The 15,557-nt window shown below is 44.5% G+C and overlaps 1 protein-coding gene across 1 annotated transcript in view; it reads right to left on the bottom strand.

Annotated features, from left to right (window-relative positions):
* LOC127001567 (uncharacterized) overlaps positions 1-15,557 on the bottom strand; it is a 75,695-nt gene that overhangs the window by 12,074 nt on the left and 48,064 nt on the right. Inside the window, exons 3-7 of the mRNA XM_050866316.1 lie at positions 13,072-13,189; positions 11,369-11,520; positions 4,974-5,160; positions 2,741-2,817; positions 796-1,028 (exon numbers count right to left, since the gene is read on the bottom strand). Of these exons, the coding sequence (XP_050722273.1) occupies positions 796-1,028; positions 2,741-2,817; positions 4,974-5,160; positions 11,369-11,520; positions 13,072-13,177 (755 nt within the window). The 5' untranslated portion in view covers positions 13,178-13,189. The remainder of the gene's footprint in view (positions 1-795; positions 1,029-2,740; positions 2,818-4,973; positions 5,161-11,368; positions 11,521-13,071; positions 13,190-15,557) is intronic.

The raw sequence follows: 15,557 nt of genomic DNA on the forward strand, positions 1-15,557 counted from the left end.
CGCGTAATGCTCATCTTCTTCAGGAATGAGGATGGGAAAATTTGAGGGAACGAAGGCTGCTGGAGGAGAGGCATTTGGCTAGAGAGTTTTTTTCACCTGTGTAAGACGTGACCTGGGTATTACCAATTGTCTACCAAGTGTCTGTCTGTTTGTCTGTCTGTTTGTCTGTCTGTTTGTCTGTCTATTTTTTTTTTTTTTTTTTTTTTTTTTTTTACAGCAAAGGAGACAGCTCAAGGGCACAAAAAAGTAAACATTAATAAAAAAAAGCCCGCTACTCGCTGTCTCTTGGCTATCCGTGACTTAGCATTGACCTTCCTTTGATGTACTCCTGACCAACGCTTCTGACCTACCCTTTGATAGTCCTTAACTTGTCGACTTTTTCTTTCACCTTCCCTTCAGCCTCTTTGTTTTTCCTTTTATTTACCTTTACCTCTCCTGTACCTACCTTCTACGATTCTAGCACCACATCTTCATACCTCATAAATTCTTCTTTATTCCCCTTCACGTTCCCTTAACATCCCTCTTCCTACCCTTCCCTACCGTGCCCTTTTTTCCCATTCTCCTTCATCTCTCCTTTCCTTACCTTTCCCTACGCTAAAACCACATCTTCATCCTTTTTTTATCCCCCTTAATGTTCCCTAAACTTTCCCTTAACATCCTCTACCTACCCTTTCCTCCCCTACCCTCCTCTTTCATCCCCTTTCACTACCTTGCCCTTCTCTTAATTCCTATCCCCTTTCATCCATTTCCTACCCTTCCCTCCCGTCCCCATCCCCTTTCATCCCTTTTACTCACCCGGCGCGCACAGTGAAGGTCTCGGGGATGTAGTTGCACTTGACTAGGAAGCGCCGGGTGGAGTGCGTCAGGATGGGCAGGTTCTCTTGCACGATGATGAAGGTGGTGACGGAGGTGTTGTGGACCTCGCTGCCGCACACCTCGTGGTCGATGGTCAACAGGTACTTCGTCTGGCCCGTCTCCCGCTGCCCCTGCGTCCAGCATCTTGGGTCATCGCTGCCCTCCACGGAGATCTGCGGGACGGGAGGAGGGTGAGATACAGCCGAGGAGGAGGAGGAGGACGAAGATGATGAGGATGAATAGCTTGGGAGACTAGAAGAAAGGTGAGATACAGAAGAAGGAAGCAGGAAGGGAAGGAGTGATGATATGGATGAATATGCTCAAAGGGAGAGAGGGATAGAGAGAGAACCACAAGTTTTCATGGCACCACAAAAATATGGCGTTAGTTTTTAAAATAATACTTACCAAACGTAAACTGATAGAGAACAAAATCTACAACAAGGTATATACACAAAACACCACGCTAAGTAATTATGCACACAGGCAGAAGCTTCTCCCTTTTGATTAACCCAACGATAAAACGGTGAAATTAACTTGGACCCACCCCGCAGCAACTCCACCTTTGATCAGCTTCTGTTTATTATTTCATGTGGAGGGGAAAGAGGGAACGGAGGAGACACAGGAAGCTTCATACACACCTCCTAACCACACCTCCTAACCACACCTCATAATCACACCCCATAACCACACCCCATAACCACACCTCATAATCACACCCCATAACCACACCTCATAACCACACCCCATAACCACACCCCATAACCACACCTCATAACCACACCCCATAAACACACCTCATAACCACACCCCATAACCACACCTCATAACCACACCTCATAACCACACCTCATAACCACACCCCATAACCACACCTCATAACCACACCCCATAACCACACCTCATAACCACACCCCATAACCACACCTCATAACCACACCTCATAACCACACCTCATAACCACACCCCATAACCACACCTCATAACCACACCTCATAACCACACCCCATAACCACACCTCATAACCACACCCCATAACCACACCACATAACCACACCTCATAACCACACCCCATAACCACAACCTATAGCCACACCCCATAACCACACCCCATAACCACACCTCATAACCACACCCCATAACCACACCTCATAACCACACCCCATAACCACACCTCATAACCACACCTCATAACCACACCCCATAACCACACCTCATAACCACACCTCATAACCACACCCCATAACCACAACCCATAACCACACCCCATAATCACACCTCATAACCACACCTCATAACCACACCTCATAACCACACCTCATAACCACACCTCATAACCACACCCCATAACCACACCTCATAATCACACCCCATAACCACACCTCATAACCACACCCCATAACCACACCCCATAACCACACCTCATAACCACACCCCATAACCACACCTCATAACCACACCTCATAACCACACCCCATAACCACACCTCATAACCACACTTCATAACCACACCCCATAACCACACCTCATAACCACACCTCATAACCACACCCCATAACCACACCTCATAACCACACCTCATAACCACACCTCATAACCACACCTCATAACCACACCCCATAACCACACCTCATAACCACACCTCATAACCACACCTCATAACCACACCTCATAACCACACCCCATAACCACACCTCATAACCACACTTCATAACCACACCCCATAACCACACCTCATAACCACACCCCATAACCACACCCCATAACCACACCTCATAACCGCACCTCAAAATTCATGCAAACCCCCTTCCCTGTGTGACTGTATCAAATCCCACTCTCGTAAAAGGACACGCCGGCCAATATTGATCAGTATTCGTTAGTGCCTCACCTTTCCTCCGAAGTTGGGTCCAGTTTCCACCTCGACGACGCTGGAATTCGCGAGGCACTGGATGGCGCGCGCGGAGACTGAGGAGAGTGAGCAGGGTGAGAGGAGAGGAAAGGTAGGCAGGCGAGTCATGCATGGGTCATCTATATGCTGGGTTAGGTCTCTCTCTCTCTCTCTCTCTCTCTCTCTCTCTCTCTCTCTCTCTCTCTCTCGTCTGGTAATAAGCGAGGTGTTCTTTCTCATTCTCTTTATTGGTCGACATTCCGGTTCGAGTCCTGACTTGACCCTGTCCTCTCTCCCACGACGGCGTTGCTTCGGGAATACCAGCAACAGCAACAAGAACTATTCATATATTATCCGTGTCCGTGAGAGCGAGAACAGGTTTCCATGTAGCCGGTGTGTGTGCGTGTGCGTGTGTGTGTGTGTGTGTGTGTGTGTATGTGTGTGTGTGTGTGTGTGTGTGTGTGTGGTCTAATAATAAAATGCGTCAAAAGCTTGTATAAAACAGAAAATTTACGTAATGCATTCACATCACGCCGAGAGAGAGGTCAGTCTTCAATTCTCTCCTTTTTTTCTCTAGTCGCATTTCGGGATTTTTGGGACAGTCCTTTCATTCCTCTTCCTCAGTAACTCTTTCTTTCCCTTCTCTTCCTCTTTCTCCATCAATTATTTCTCTTTTCCTTCGTGCTCGCTATTCCTCCCACGTTTCTTCCTCCTCTTCCTCTCTTTCTCTTTCTCTGCCTCGCTTCTCACTTCCTCTCCTGTTTACTCAATATCTTTCTTTGTCCTTCACTTCTGCCGTTCTTCTCTCCATTCCATTCATCTCTTCCTCACACGTTTCTTCCTCCTCTTCCTCTCTTTCTCTTTCTCTCCCTCGCTTCTCACTTCCTCTCCTCTTTACTCAATATCTTTCCTTGTTCTTCACTTCTACCGTTCTTCTCTCCATTCCATTCATCTCTTCCTCCCACGTTTCTTCCTCCTCTTCCTCTCTTTCTCTTTCTCTCCCTCGCTTCCTCTCCTGTTTACTCAATATCTTTCTTTGTCCTTCACTTCTGCCGTTCTTCTCTCCATTCCATTCATCTCTTCCTCACACGTTTCCTCCCTTTCTTCTTCTCCTTCTATTCCTGTCCCTCCTTTCTCACCTCTTCCCTTCTTCATTCTATATCTTCCTCTGTCCTCCCCTTCCACCCTGACTTTTCCTTCCTCTTTCTCTTCCCCATTTCTTTATCTTTTTCTCCGTGCCCGCCATTCGTTCCTCTCTTCCTTCCTCTCCTCCCTTTTTATCCTAACCTCTCATTTCCTCCATTCTTCACTATGTTCCTCTGTCCGTCCCTTCCACCCTGCCTCTCTCTCTTCTTCCCTTTCTCTCCCGTTGCCTCTATATCTTCCTCTATAACTCCCCTTCCTCCCTGCCTCTTTCCCCTCTTCTTGCCTTTCTTTCTTTCTCGTATCCTCTATATCTTCCTCTATCTTTCCTTTCCCCCCTGCCTCTCTCCCATCTTCCCTTTCTCTCTTGTAGTCTCAAGGCCTCATAAATTCCTCCGCGCCTCGCTGCAGCTCAGGGGCGCCACTCAGCCGCCATCAATAAGGGCAGAGTGACGCCGCGTGATGAATAGTCCCGCAGGTGGAAAGGTGAAGGTTGTGTTAATACCGGGCAGAGGACGCGAGCCGCTGTCTGACTCCCGCCGCTGAACCCCCGCGGCTGAGCTCATGATGATCCACTCCCTATGACCTACTCTCTGATTCACTCTCATTCCTACTCGAGGCTCTCATCAACACTACGAGTTCCCTTTGCGTTGAATGTCCTTTGAAGTGCCTCTCACTCCCGCTACTCTCTCTCTCTCTCTCTGCCTCATGAGGAATAGAGAGAGGCGGAAATCCTGAACTCTGTGACATTTTTAAAGGATGGGTCTTGTTTTGTTCCCGGTAGAAATGTAGCGCTCGTGTATACGGAAATGTGGTGTGTACATCCGCAGGCTTCTGCTGACACTGGATATTCTTGGGTATTACCTTGAGAATGTCAATAACAATAATAACTGCAACAATAACCCCATTACTACTACTACTACTACTACTACTACTACTACTATTTCTACTTCTAATACTACAATAACAAGAATACGAAGAAGACGAAGAAGAAAAAAAGAAAAAGAAGAATACAAAGAAGAAGAAGAAGAAGAAGAAGAAGAAGAAGAAGAAGAAGAAGAAAAAGAACCCCAGACAACCCAGCACTCACATCCCTTGGTCCTGACGACCACCTCGCTGCCGGGGAGTAGCGGTGGGTCGAGGGCGTCCCCGCGCAGCACCGGCGTCACCTCCATCGTGTAGTTGGTAGCCATGCGCAGCCCCTTCACCTCCACCTGGAACTGCTGCTGCTTGGCGCCTGGACGCTTCATCTGGCGGGCCTCGCGCTCCTCCAGGACCTTCGGGAGGAGAATAAGGGATGAAGGGAAGGAAGTGTGACCGCGGGAGGCCTTTCTTATACACAGATGTTTGGCTGTCTGTCTGGCTCTCTGTCTATTTCTTTCTCGGCCATTTCAGGTGTGTGTTCTTATTTTAAAGTTAACCAAGTTTTATAGGGATGAAGGGCAGGAAGTGTGACCGCGGGAGGCCATTCTTGTACATAGAGGTCGTTTGGCTGTCTGTCTGGCTGTCTTTTTTTATCTTTTTCTCAGCCATGTCAGAAGGTGTGTGTTCTTATTTCAATGTTAACCAAGTTTTATGGGGATGAAGGGCTGGAAGTGTGACAGCTGGAGGACGTTCTTGTACATAGAGGTCGTTTGGCTGTCTGTCTGGCTGTCTGTCTTTTTATCTATTTCTCAGCCATGTCAGAAGGTGTGTGTTCTTATTTTAATGTCAACAAAGTTTTATAGGGATGAAGGGCAGGAAATGTGACCGCGGGAGGCCGTTCTTGTACATAGAGGTCGTTTATCTGTCTGTCTGTCTTTTTTTCTCTTTTTCTCAGCCATGTCAGAAGGTGTGAGTTCTTATTTTAATGTTAACAAAGTGCAGAGGGAATAAAAATGCAGCAAAAGTTCCTCTTCCACGAATACGTAAGCAAAAAACAGACGCGAGTTTTCTGCCGCGTCCAAGGGCGTCTGTCAGGGAGGAAACAATAACAACACCAATTTTGTTTTCCTTCCGTGCAGGTGGACACTATAAACAACGTGAAGTAAAGAATGGGATCTCTCTCTCTCTCTCTCTCTCTCTCTCTCTCCATTTTCCAGAGCAGTCAGACACAAGAGACACGTTCCCACCCCCCTCCATCTCCGGCAGTTCATCTCTTCCTCCACACTCTCCGCTCCTCTCCCTCCACTCTCCTCTTCCTCCTCCATGTGACACTGCGCCGTAAATGTCTCCAAGGCACAAAGAATTTAAAGCAATGCGGATCAATAGTTTTGTCCTCAGCTTCGGATACTGTGGACGCTATGGAAACACCAGAAAAAAGATCTTCCATTTTTGTCATATCTTCCTCCTATGAATTTCCTATGAGTGTTTCAGGAGGTGAGCAGCAAGCCACCTCTCGAACAATTTTTTGAAGAATTATTTGGAATTCTCGTTCACTTTTTCTTTTCCGGAGCAGCAGGCTTTTTTTCATGTTTTTTTTTTATGTTTGCCCTTGGATGTAGTAAAAAAAAATTCTCGGAGATGAAGTTTCCTCTGGTGTGAAAAAAAGGTAATTCTAAACAAAGTAATTTTAGACTCTTTCTTTCAACATTAATGGAGGTGTTCATGGCAAGTGAAAACACAAAAGCATTGCATAGCCACCAATAAGAGATTCAGAAACACTGTGGCACAAGGTAGAACACTCTGGTGCGGAGAGTGGGCAGAGCCGTGGCCATGTTCCGGTGGTAACAGAACTAAAGGGGAGATGAAAACAGGGAGAGAACAACACGCAAACATTAGAGAGAGGCTGGAGTTGTGTTGGAAAGACTGGAAGCGAAGCCTATTTTTTAAACTGAAGTGAGGAATATATTAAATTTCGGAGGAGGGATCAGAGAGAGCCGATGGTGTCGAATGGTGAAGAATATACAGAGAATATTGTTGAAGGCTTTGGAGAAGATGGTGCCGGCGGGGAGGTGGAGAGCAAAACAGAGGCGGCTGTCAGAAGAAACTTTGAATTTGATGGAAAAGAGAAGACGCTGGAAGGAAAATCAAGCGAGGAACGAAGAGATTGGAGGAGACGCAAAAGAAGAATGTTGCAAAAGAGAGGAGGCATTTTAGCGCCGATACTGCGAAGAGGTGGAGCAGCTTGATGTGATGCAGTTGCCAAGACGTATGAAAATAAATTAATCGTACACCTGGAAAAAGGAGACCAACCAGAAGTTCACCAATAAAAGATAAACAGTAATAATATAGTAATGGATATAGCGGATGTTTTGGAGATGAGAAGAATATGTAAAAGAACTCCATGAAAACAAAAGAGGCGAGAGTTCAAAGATGGTCGGTGAATTAGAGGGACCTTCAGTTTTAGGAAGAAGTGAAAGCAATCAAAGGGACGAGGAACGAAAAATTTGCGGACGAGGATCAGGTGTCGGTGGAAATTGTGAAGGCATCTCGGGGCCTTGTGAGGAAGGTAATAGATCCGGCCAATAGGACATACGATACAGGTTATATTGCTGTAAGGATGAGGGGAAAACAGACAGAGAGACCGAGGAGTTCCGTGCTGCCCTCGACATGCAAGGCGCTTTGAAAGACCTGAAAGACCCTCGTTGTTTCCGTGAGGGCAAACTCCTTCCTCCACATCGACTATACATAAACACGACTGCCGCTAACAAAACAAAATTGATGTTGAAGCGTTCTATATTTTTACCTTATTAGGATATGAATTTCTTACTGCTCCTGAGTGATATGTAACACTCTAAGCATTTTCCTCTTGCTAAACGAAATACAATGCTTGATAAAGGTTAAACATGAAAGATACGAAAAATGAAGTAACGTCTTGCATATGGTAACGGTGACTACAGGAAAAATAGTTTGCAGGATAATAATCTATGAGTCTAGATTTAATAATTGAATTCAACAACGAGGAAATTCATAAGTAGCTACTTTTCACATTTATTTTAAAAAAATCCAACTGGATTATGACGTTAGGCGATCAAAGGTAGTTTCCTTAAATAAGAGACAGAAAAAAAATGTGTGTGTGTGTGTGTGTTTGTGTATGTGTGTGTGTGTGTGTGTGTGTGTGTGTGTAATTTACCACGGCCTGATTGCGAGTTGGACTCGTAATCGCCAGCAGGTACCCTCCTGACAGAACAAGTGCTCATTTAGTCGATCTTTGAGTACTGGCAGGACCTCACACACCACATACCCCATCCCCCTTGCTCAAGGGGGGACAGTAACCTCTTCTTGTCAATGAAAGAATCCGGCCTGAGCGGGCTCGAACCGCCGCCCTGTCAGACCGTGAAGCCTGGCAGCACAGCGCTCTACTAGTTGCGCCACGAAAAGGTGTGTGTGTGTGTGTGTGTGTGTGTGTGTGTGTGTGTGTGTGTGTGTGTGTGGTGGAAAGAGGCTACATAAGGACACGCAAGAGGCTATGAAAGGAGTAAGAGGAGGGGAGCATCAAGAGGAGGAGGAGGACCAGGAGGAGGAAGATGAAGAGGAGGTGAGGTAATGACGAGCCCGAGGCTAATCATTAGGCATCAAGTACTGGGGAAGATCAGCTGACGAGTGCAGAGGCGTAACCAGACAAGACTTTTCGAACCCGTTAAACGTCAGGAAGATAATACGTAAATCGACGGAAAGTATCGCCTCGTAACGGCTAAGGAGCGGCCAAAAAGAAGATTATTTGAAGCGACTTGACACGATGATGAAAGTATTAAAGCATGCAGAAAATGTAACGTAAGAGAACATAATGAGGAGGAGGAGGAGGAGGAGGAGGAAGAAATTCAGACAAGATAAAAGGAGATGAGAAATAAGTAGGCGTGGAAAAAGAGCGAATTATATATCTGACGTAATGGTTAAAATAGGAATGCATGCAGGAAAAAATAGAAAAAATAGGAATGCATGCAGGAAAAAATAGGAAAAATAGGAATGCATACAGGAAAAAATAGGAATGCATGCAGGAAAAAATAAGAAAAAATAGGAATGCATACAGGAAAAAATAGGAAAAAATAGGAATGCAGCAGGAAAAAAATAGGAAAAAATAGGAATGCATGCAGGAAAAAATAGGAAAAATAGGAATGCATACAGGAAAAAATAGGAATGCATGCAGGAAAAAAATAGGAAAAAATAGGAATGCATACAGGAAAAAATAGGAATGCATGCAGGAAAAAAATAGGAAAAAATATGAATGCATGCAGGAAAAAATAGGAAAAATAGGAATGCATGCAGGAAAAAAATAGGAATGCATACAGGAAAAAATAGGAAAAATAGGAATGCATGCAGGAAAAAAATAGGAAAAAATAGGAATGCATGCAGGAAAAAATAGGAAAAATAGGAATGCATGCAGGAAAAAAATAGGAAAAAATAGGAATGCATGCAGGAAAAAATAGGAAAAATAGGAATGCATGCAGGAAAAATAGGAAAAAATAGGAATGCATGCAGGAAAAAATAGGAAAAATAGGAATGCATACAGGAAAAAATAGGAATGCATGCAGGAAAAAAATAGGAAAAAATAGGAATGCATACAGGAAAAAATAGGAAAAAATAGGAATGCATGCAGGAAAAAAATAGGAAAAAATAGGAATGCATGCAGGAAAAAATAGGAAAAATAGGAATGCATACAGGAAAAAATAGGAAAAATAGGAATGCATGCAGGAAAAAAATTGGAGTACATGCAGAAAAAAAGGAAAAAAATAGGAATGCATGCAGGAAAATAGGAAATAATAGGAATGCATGCAGGAAAGTAGGAAAAAATAGGAATGAATGCAGAAAAAATAGGAAAAAATAGGAATGCATGCAGGAAAAAAAATCGGAGAACATGCAGAAAAAAGGAAAAAATAGGAATGCATGCAGGAAAAAAAATAGGAAAAATAGGAATGCATGCAGGAAAAAAAATAGGAAAAATAGGAATGCATGCAGGAAAAAAGGAAAAATAGGAATGCATGCAGGAAAAAAATATAAGTGAAGGAGCAGAAAGAACAACAAAAACAGCAAAACATAACGGATAATTGGAATAAATAGGAAGAAAAAGGGAAATAAACTTAGATGATGAAGGAGAAAGAGCAGAAGGACAAAGACTGATAAAATATGACGTAGAAGTATATCGGTAAAATTGAGAGTTACCTGACGTGAGGATGAGAATAAGAGTGAGAAAGTGCACAGTAAAAGGAGATAATGAGAAGGAGGAAGAAATAACGGAAAGATCAATTCACAACAGGATGGAGGAAACAAAAAAAAAGTGGATAGCAACGAAGAAGCAAGAGAATAACACTGAAAATAACAGTTAAAAGTTCTCGGCATTGATAACGAAAGAGTAAATTAAGGAAGCAGAATGTGGAGGAGGAGAAAGAGAAGCTGGAAAGGTGAGGAATCAGAACAGGATGGAAGAAAAACTTAGATGATGATGATGATGATGAAAATATAATGGCAGTGAAGCGACGAAGCAGGGGATGACATGGAAAAATATAAGTTGGAGGCGGAGAAAAAGAAGTAGAAAAGGAAGTGTAAATTAAAAGATGCAACGGGATCAGGAGCTGGAGACGTGCGTTCAGAAAAAAGATGAAGGGAAAACAAAGAAGAAAGGAAAGAGAGAATGCAAAATGAAGAAGGGAGTGGATAAGACGGAATATCAGAGAGATTTTTGAGATATATAATACGAGAGGAATTGGAAGATCAGTAGAAGGAGAAGGAGCATAAATCCGAGAGGTGTAAAGAGCGTAAAGGATGAGAACAGACATGGTGCTGAAGAAAAAAGGAATGTTCACCGTAATGATAAAGAAAAGAATGTAAGAAAGGCGTGAAGATGAAGAAATGAGACGAAGGAAAATATGGAGAAGAATGAGGATGAGAGGAAATGAGAGAGGAGGAAGAAGTGACAGGAGGGAGAAAGAGTTAGAAGGATAGAGTAAAAGAGCAGAGTTGGAAAAGATGAGAAGGGGAAAAATATAGAGGGAAAGAAGGAAAAGGGGGAGAAGGGGGAGGAGGAGGAGGAGGAAGGGGAGGAGGAGGTGAGTGAGGAGAAAAGAGAGCTAGAACGAGGAGGGAAAGAAGAGGAGAAAGAAAGAAAGGGAGCGAATAGAACAAGATGAACAAAGCAAAGGAGGAGGAGGAAGAGGAAAAGGAGGAGGAGGAGGAGGAGAAGGAGAACAAGAGGAGACGGCGGAAGTTGATAAGAAAGGAGGATGAGGAGAACGAAAGAGGAGACAAAGGAAGAAAAGAAAGAAAGAAAGAAAGAAGAAAGAAAAAGAAACGAAAAAGAGACAGAGAAAGAAAGTATGAAAAAGAAAAAAAAAGAAGAGAAACGAAAGAAAGAGAGATGCAGAAAAAAAAAGAGGTGATGGCGGGGAAAAGAAGAATAAGCGATTTAGATGACGAAGGAAAAATAAGTGGCAGGTGGAGAAATAAAAAAAAGAACGAAATAAAAACAAAAAATAAAGACAGAAAACAAGAGGAGGAGGTGCCGGGGGGGGGGGGGGGGGAAAGGAGAATAAATAAGCAGGTAGGTGGGGGACTGGCGGGACTACTAACCATGTCTTTGCAGCGGTACTTTCCCCACTGCTGGTCCTCACAGTAGTTGATGCGGAAGAGTCTCAGCTGGGAGGACTCGCCGGGGTAGCGCCATTGAAGCCTAACGGAGCGGAAGTCGGCCTCTCCAGCCAGTTCCTCAACCTCGGGCGACGCTGAGGTGGCCGTCCATTGTGACATCCGGGAGGCGGCGGGAAGGAAAAGAGGAAATATGATAAAAAAATGGGAATGTGGTTGGGGGTTCGTTACGTCTGCTTGGTTGGTTTTATGTTATTTTCTTATTTGAGTGAGCGTGAAGGAGTAAGGAAGAAGACTTTGCTAGATAGACAGATAGATAGAAGGTGAGAGATAGAGATAGAGATAGATAGAGGGATTGAGAGACAGACAGTTAGACAGGCATGTAGAGGTATATAGACAGACTGATAAATACATATAAATGAGAGGAAAAACGTAGACATAGATAAAGAGATAGATAGATAGAAATAGATAGATATAGATAGACAGTCAGACAAACAGAGAGACAGGCAAGTAATTAAATATGAAAAAAAATGAGAAAAAAAATATAAGAGACAAACTACGCAACACTGCCACATAAAATTCGTTAAAAAGGTCGTGTGTCATGCAGCAACCCAACACGACACCTGGTAAACAACAACAACAACAACAACATCAATAATATCAGTTTCCAAAAGCCCATTAAGGGACACCAACCGCGAACAAGTGTGGTCATTTTAATTATTCCGCCTTACACATTCTCGCGCAGCCTTACATCCGGGCGACTCACGCATTGAATACCGATGAAAAAAGGAGGAAAAAACAGCGAAAATAAAGCAGCCAATTGGTAGATAATGGCGTAACATTCTGATCGGTTTTCAATACCCATGCGATTCGAGTTTCAATATTTAAGAGAGAGAGAGAGAGAGAGAGAGAGAGAGAGAGAGAGAGAGAGAGAGAGAGAGAGAGAGAGAGAGAGAGAGAGAGAGAGAGAGAGAGAGAGAGAGAGAGAGAGAGAGAGAGAGAGAGAGAGAGAGAGAGAGAGAGAGAGAGAGACACAAACGAACAAACAGAAGGAGAGAAGGGCAGAGAGTGGTAGAGACAGACAGGCAATAAAACCATAAAAACGGACAGAGTAAGACAGTGACAGCTATACACATAGACAGACAGACAAGAACAAGGAATCGAACCAGAAAACAGACAGACGAGAAGGCAGGAAGACAGAAAGACACAAAACACACCGAGGCAGACAAAAGGAAAGACGATCAGAGGGTACGACGCAGACAAAAAAAACAGCCACATTTTTTTTTTACAACAAAAGATACAGCTCAAGGGCACAAAAAAAGTAAACAATATTAAACAGAGGCAAACAAAAGCAGAAACAAACAGAAGGTAACACTAAGACAAAGAAACAAGGAGACAGAAACAGAGATACACGGGTAGAGAGATAAAGACAAATACAAATACACAGATAGACAGAAAAATACACAAAGGAAAAATCATCAAAACCACATACACAAAAGGAGACACAGACAGACAAACAGAGAGTACGGCGCTTACATGCTATTTTTATCCCCTACAACCTCGGGCATCCCAACTAAACCCCCAAAAATGAAAGACAAACAGACACAGAGATAGGGAGCAGGTCCTTCACGAGTTCCCCAGCAGCCCATCTCTTTGGCCCCCACCTGCTCATCTTTACAAGGACTCACCGGCAAGGGCGTGGAAGGTCAAGGAGAGGAGGAGACCCGTCACCGCCATCTGCCTCAGCATCCTCCTCGTCCCCGCCGCCGCCGCCGCCGCCCACGCACCTGACATCTCCTTCAACACCTGGAAGACAGCGAGAGGTGAAGGTGAGCGTCAGTCAGGCAGGGAAGGTGTACAAAAAAGACGCATATACTGAGCAGAATAAGAGGGATATTTGATTTGATTTCGTAGTGGGTGACTGTGTTTGTGTGTGGGTGTGTGTGTGTGTGTTTATCTATGTCCCACCAAACAATAGGCAAGACACACACACACACACACACACACACACACACACACACACACACACACACACAAAGCAAAACAAAACAAAAGGAAGGATTGTCAGGGTCACTGCCACCTGAGCGTGTCTGTCTGTCTGTCTTTATACCTGTCTGTCTATATACCTGAGTCTCTTCTCGCCGCACCAGGAAATAAAAAGGAAAAAAAAAGGAAAGTGCTGACCCCCCCCCCCCCCTCCTTACCATCCTTTTCCCATTCCCTCGCTTTCCCTTTGTCCCCCCACCCACCCCCTTTTTTTCCCCTCTGTCCGCAACCACCCTCTGCCAAACACGAGCCAAGCGCCATCGGTTTCATGTTACCTGTCCATCTGGTTACCTGTCATTCCCTTTCAATGGCCCTACGCGGGGAGAACATATAAATAAAAGCCGTGGCGTTGGCTGTCGTTGTGGTGCTTTTCATATTTTTATTTTTTTTCGTATGTAATTTCAGCTTTTGTTTTATTTAATGGAGTATATCTGTTTTTTTTTTCAGGGGCAGGTAACGACTACACATTTTTTATTTTACTTGCATCTTTTGTGGTTTGTTTGTTTCACGTGATGGCTTTTGAGGGGGGGGGGGGGCGGAGACGGTGGTGGTGGTGGTGGTGGTGGTGGTGGCGGTGGTGATGGTACTGACGTTCTTTTTGTTATTGTAGGTAATTGTGGCGGTGACGGTAGGGGTGGTGGTGGTGGTGTTTTTTTTTTGTTGTTGTTTTTTACAGTAAAGGAAACAGCACGAGGGCAAAAGAAAAAAAACGTTAGTGAAGAAAAGCCCGCAAATCAGATCAGGTTGTGGTGGTGGTGGAGTTGTTGTTGTTGTTGGTGGTGGTGTTGGTGGATGAGTTAAAGAGATAATTCACGTTACATTCCTCCACTTATTTAATATCCGCGTTGTCTCGCCTTCGTTCACCCTGTTAGCGGTAATGGCAGGACGCTAATAAGGCGGAAATTATGCAGCTGGCGGGAGAAGACGAGGAATCAATTATCTCACGTTACTTTAGATGCTGTAAAAAGATAAGGAACACTTCACGACTTGTTACGTTTTCCTCATATAACCTGTCATCATCATTATCCTCCTCCTCCTCCTCCTCCTCCTCCTCCTCATCATCATCATCATCATCATCATCATCATCAATCATAACCTTGCTCGAGGACAAAACCACCCTTCCTTTATCTTTTTCCTGATGTTTCCGTACTCTATCCTGCCCCACCCCTTAATTACGTCCCGTGGTACCTGTTACACTTCAAGCACTTCCATGGCGCAGCGGTCAGCACGCCTAACGACGAATTCCGTAGGCTCGGGTTCCCTTCCGGCCTGGGCAGTCGCCGCACAGCTAACTCAATTGGTCATCCTCGCTTTCAGATTGGTCAATAAATCCGTATACCTGGAGAAACCTGTGTCACACCTATCCCTTCATTCCCGCGATAATGGGTTTCTTTCTAACACCAGATCAAGAGCCAAGGAGACGTCACGCACAGCTTACCATATGCCTCGCCCTTTACTTTGCTACGCCTCGGGAACCTTAAGGAAATGAACTCAGGATGCCAGACAGCAGTGCGGAGAATATGCAACTGACGGGGGAAATGACAATCTTGAATCTCACGTCACTTAGTTGAGATGGCTCTTCCTGTCGCCAAAGAAGCAATGCCCCCGTGCAGAGACTCCTCGCCTTGCCTAGCGGGACGGCATCATCGAAGTCGGCCGGCGAAACCAACAACCTCGGGACAATGCAAGCAAGTCTTCATCTCTGGTCTTGTCTCGTAAGAGGAAGAATGGATGGCTAGGAGAAGGGGGAAAGGAGGAGGGAGAAGAGGAGAGAAGAGAGAAAAGTTGAAGGAAAGAATGGTAAGGTCAAGGTCAAGGAAGAAAGGAGAGAGAGGTAGAGCAGGAAGGAGAGGAGGAAAAAGGATTTCAATGTAAAGGGAGAGTTGGGAATGGAAGAAAGGAAATATATGAAAGAGAAGAGCGAGAGGAGGAAGGTAGGGAGACAAGTGTAGGTGGTAAAGAAGGAAAAGTAAGGCTTGGAGGAAAGAAGAGAAAGAAGAAAAAAGGGAGAAGAAGTGGGAAGGGAGGAAAGGAAAGTGAACCAGGGAGAGAGTCAAGAAGAACAGCAACAGCAGAGCAAATAAAGGGAAGGAAGAAGCAAAAAGGAAAATAAAAGAGGGATGAGAAG

This window comes from Eriocheir sinensis, chromosome 21 (genome assembly GCF_024679095.1).
Source record: "Eriocheir sinensis breed Jianghai 21 chromosome 21, ASM2467909v1, whole genome shotgun sequence".
Lineage (NCBI taxonomy): Eukaryota > Metazoa > Arthropoda > Malacostraca > Decapoda > Varunidae > Eriocheir > Eriocheir sinensis.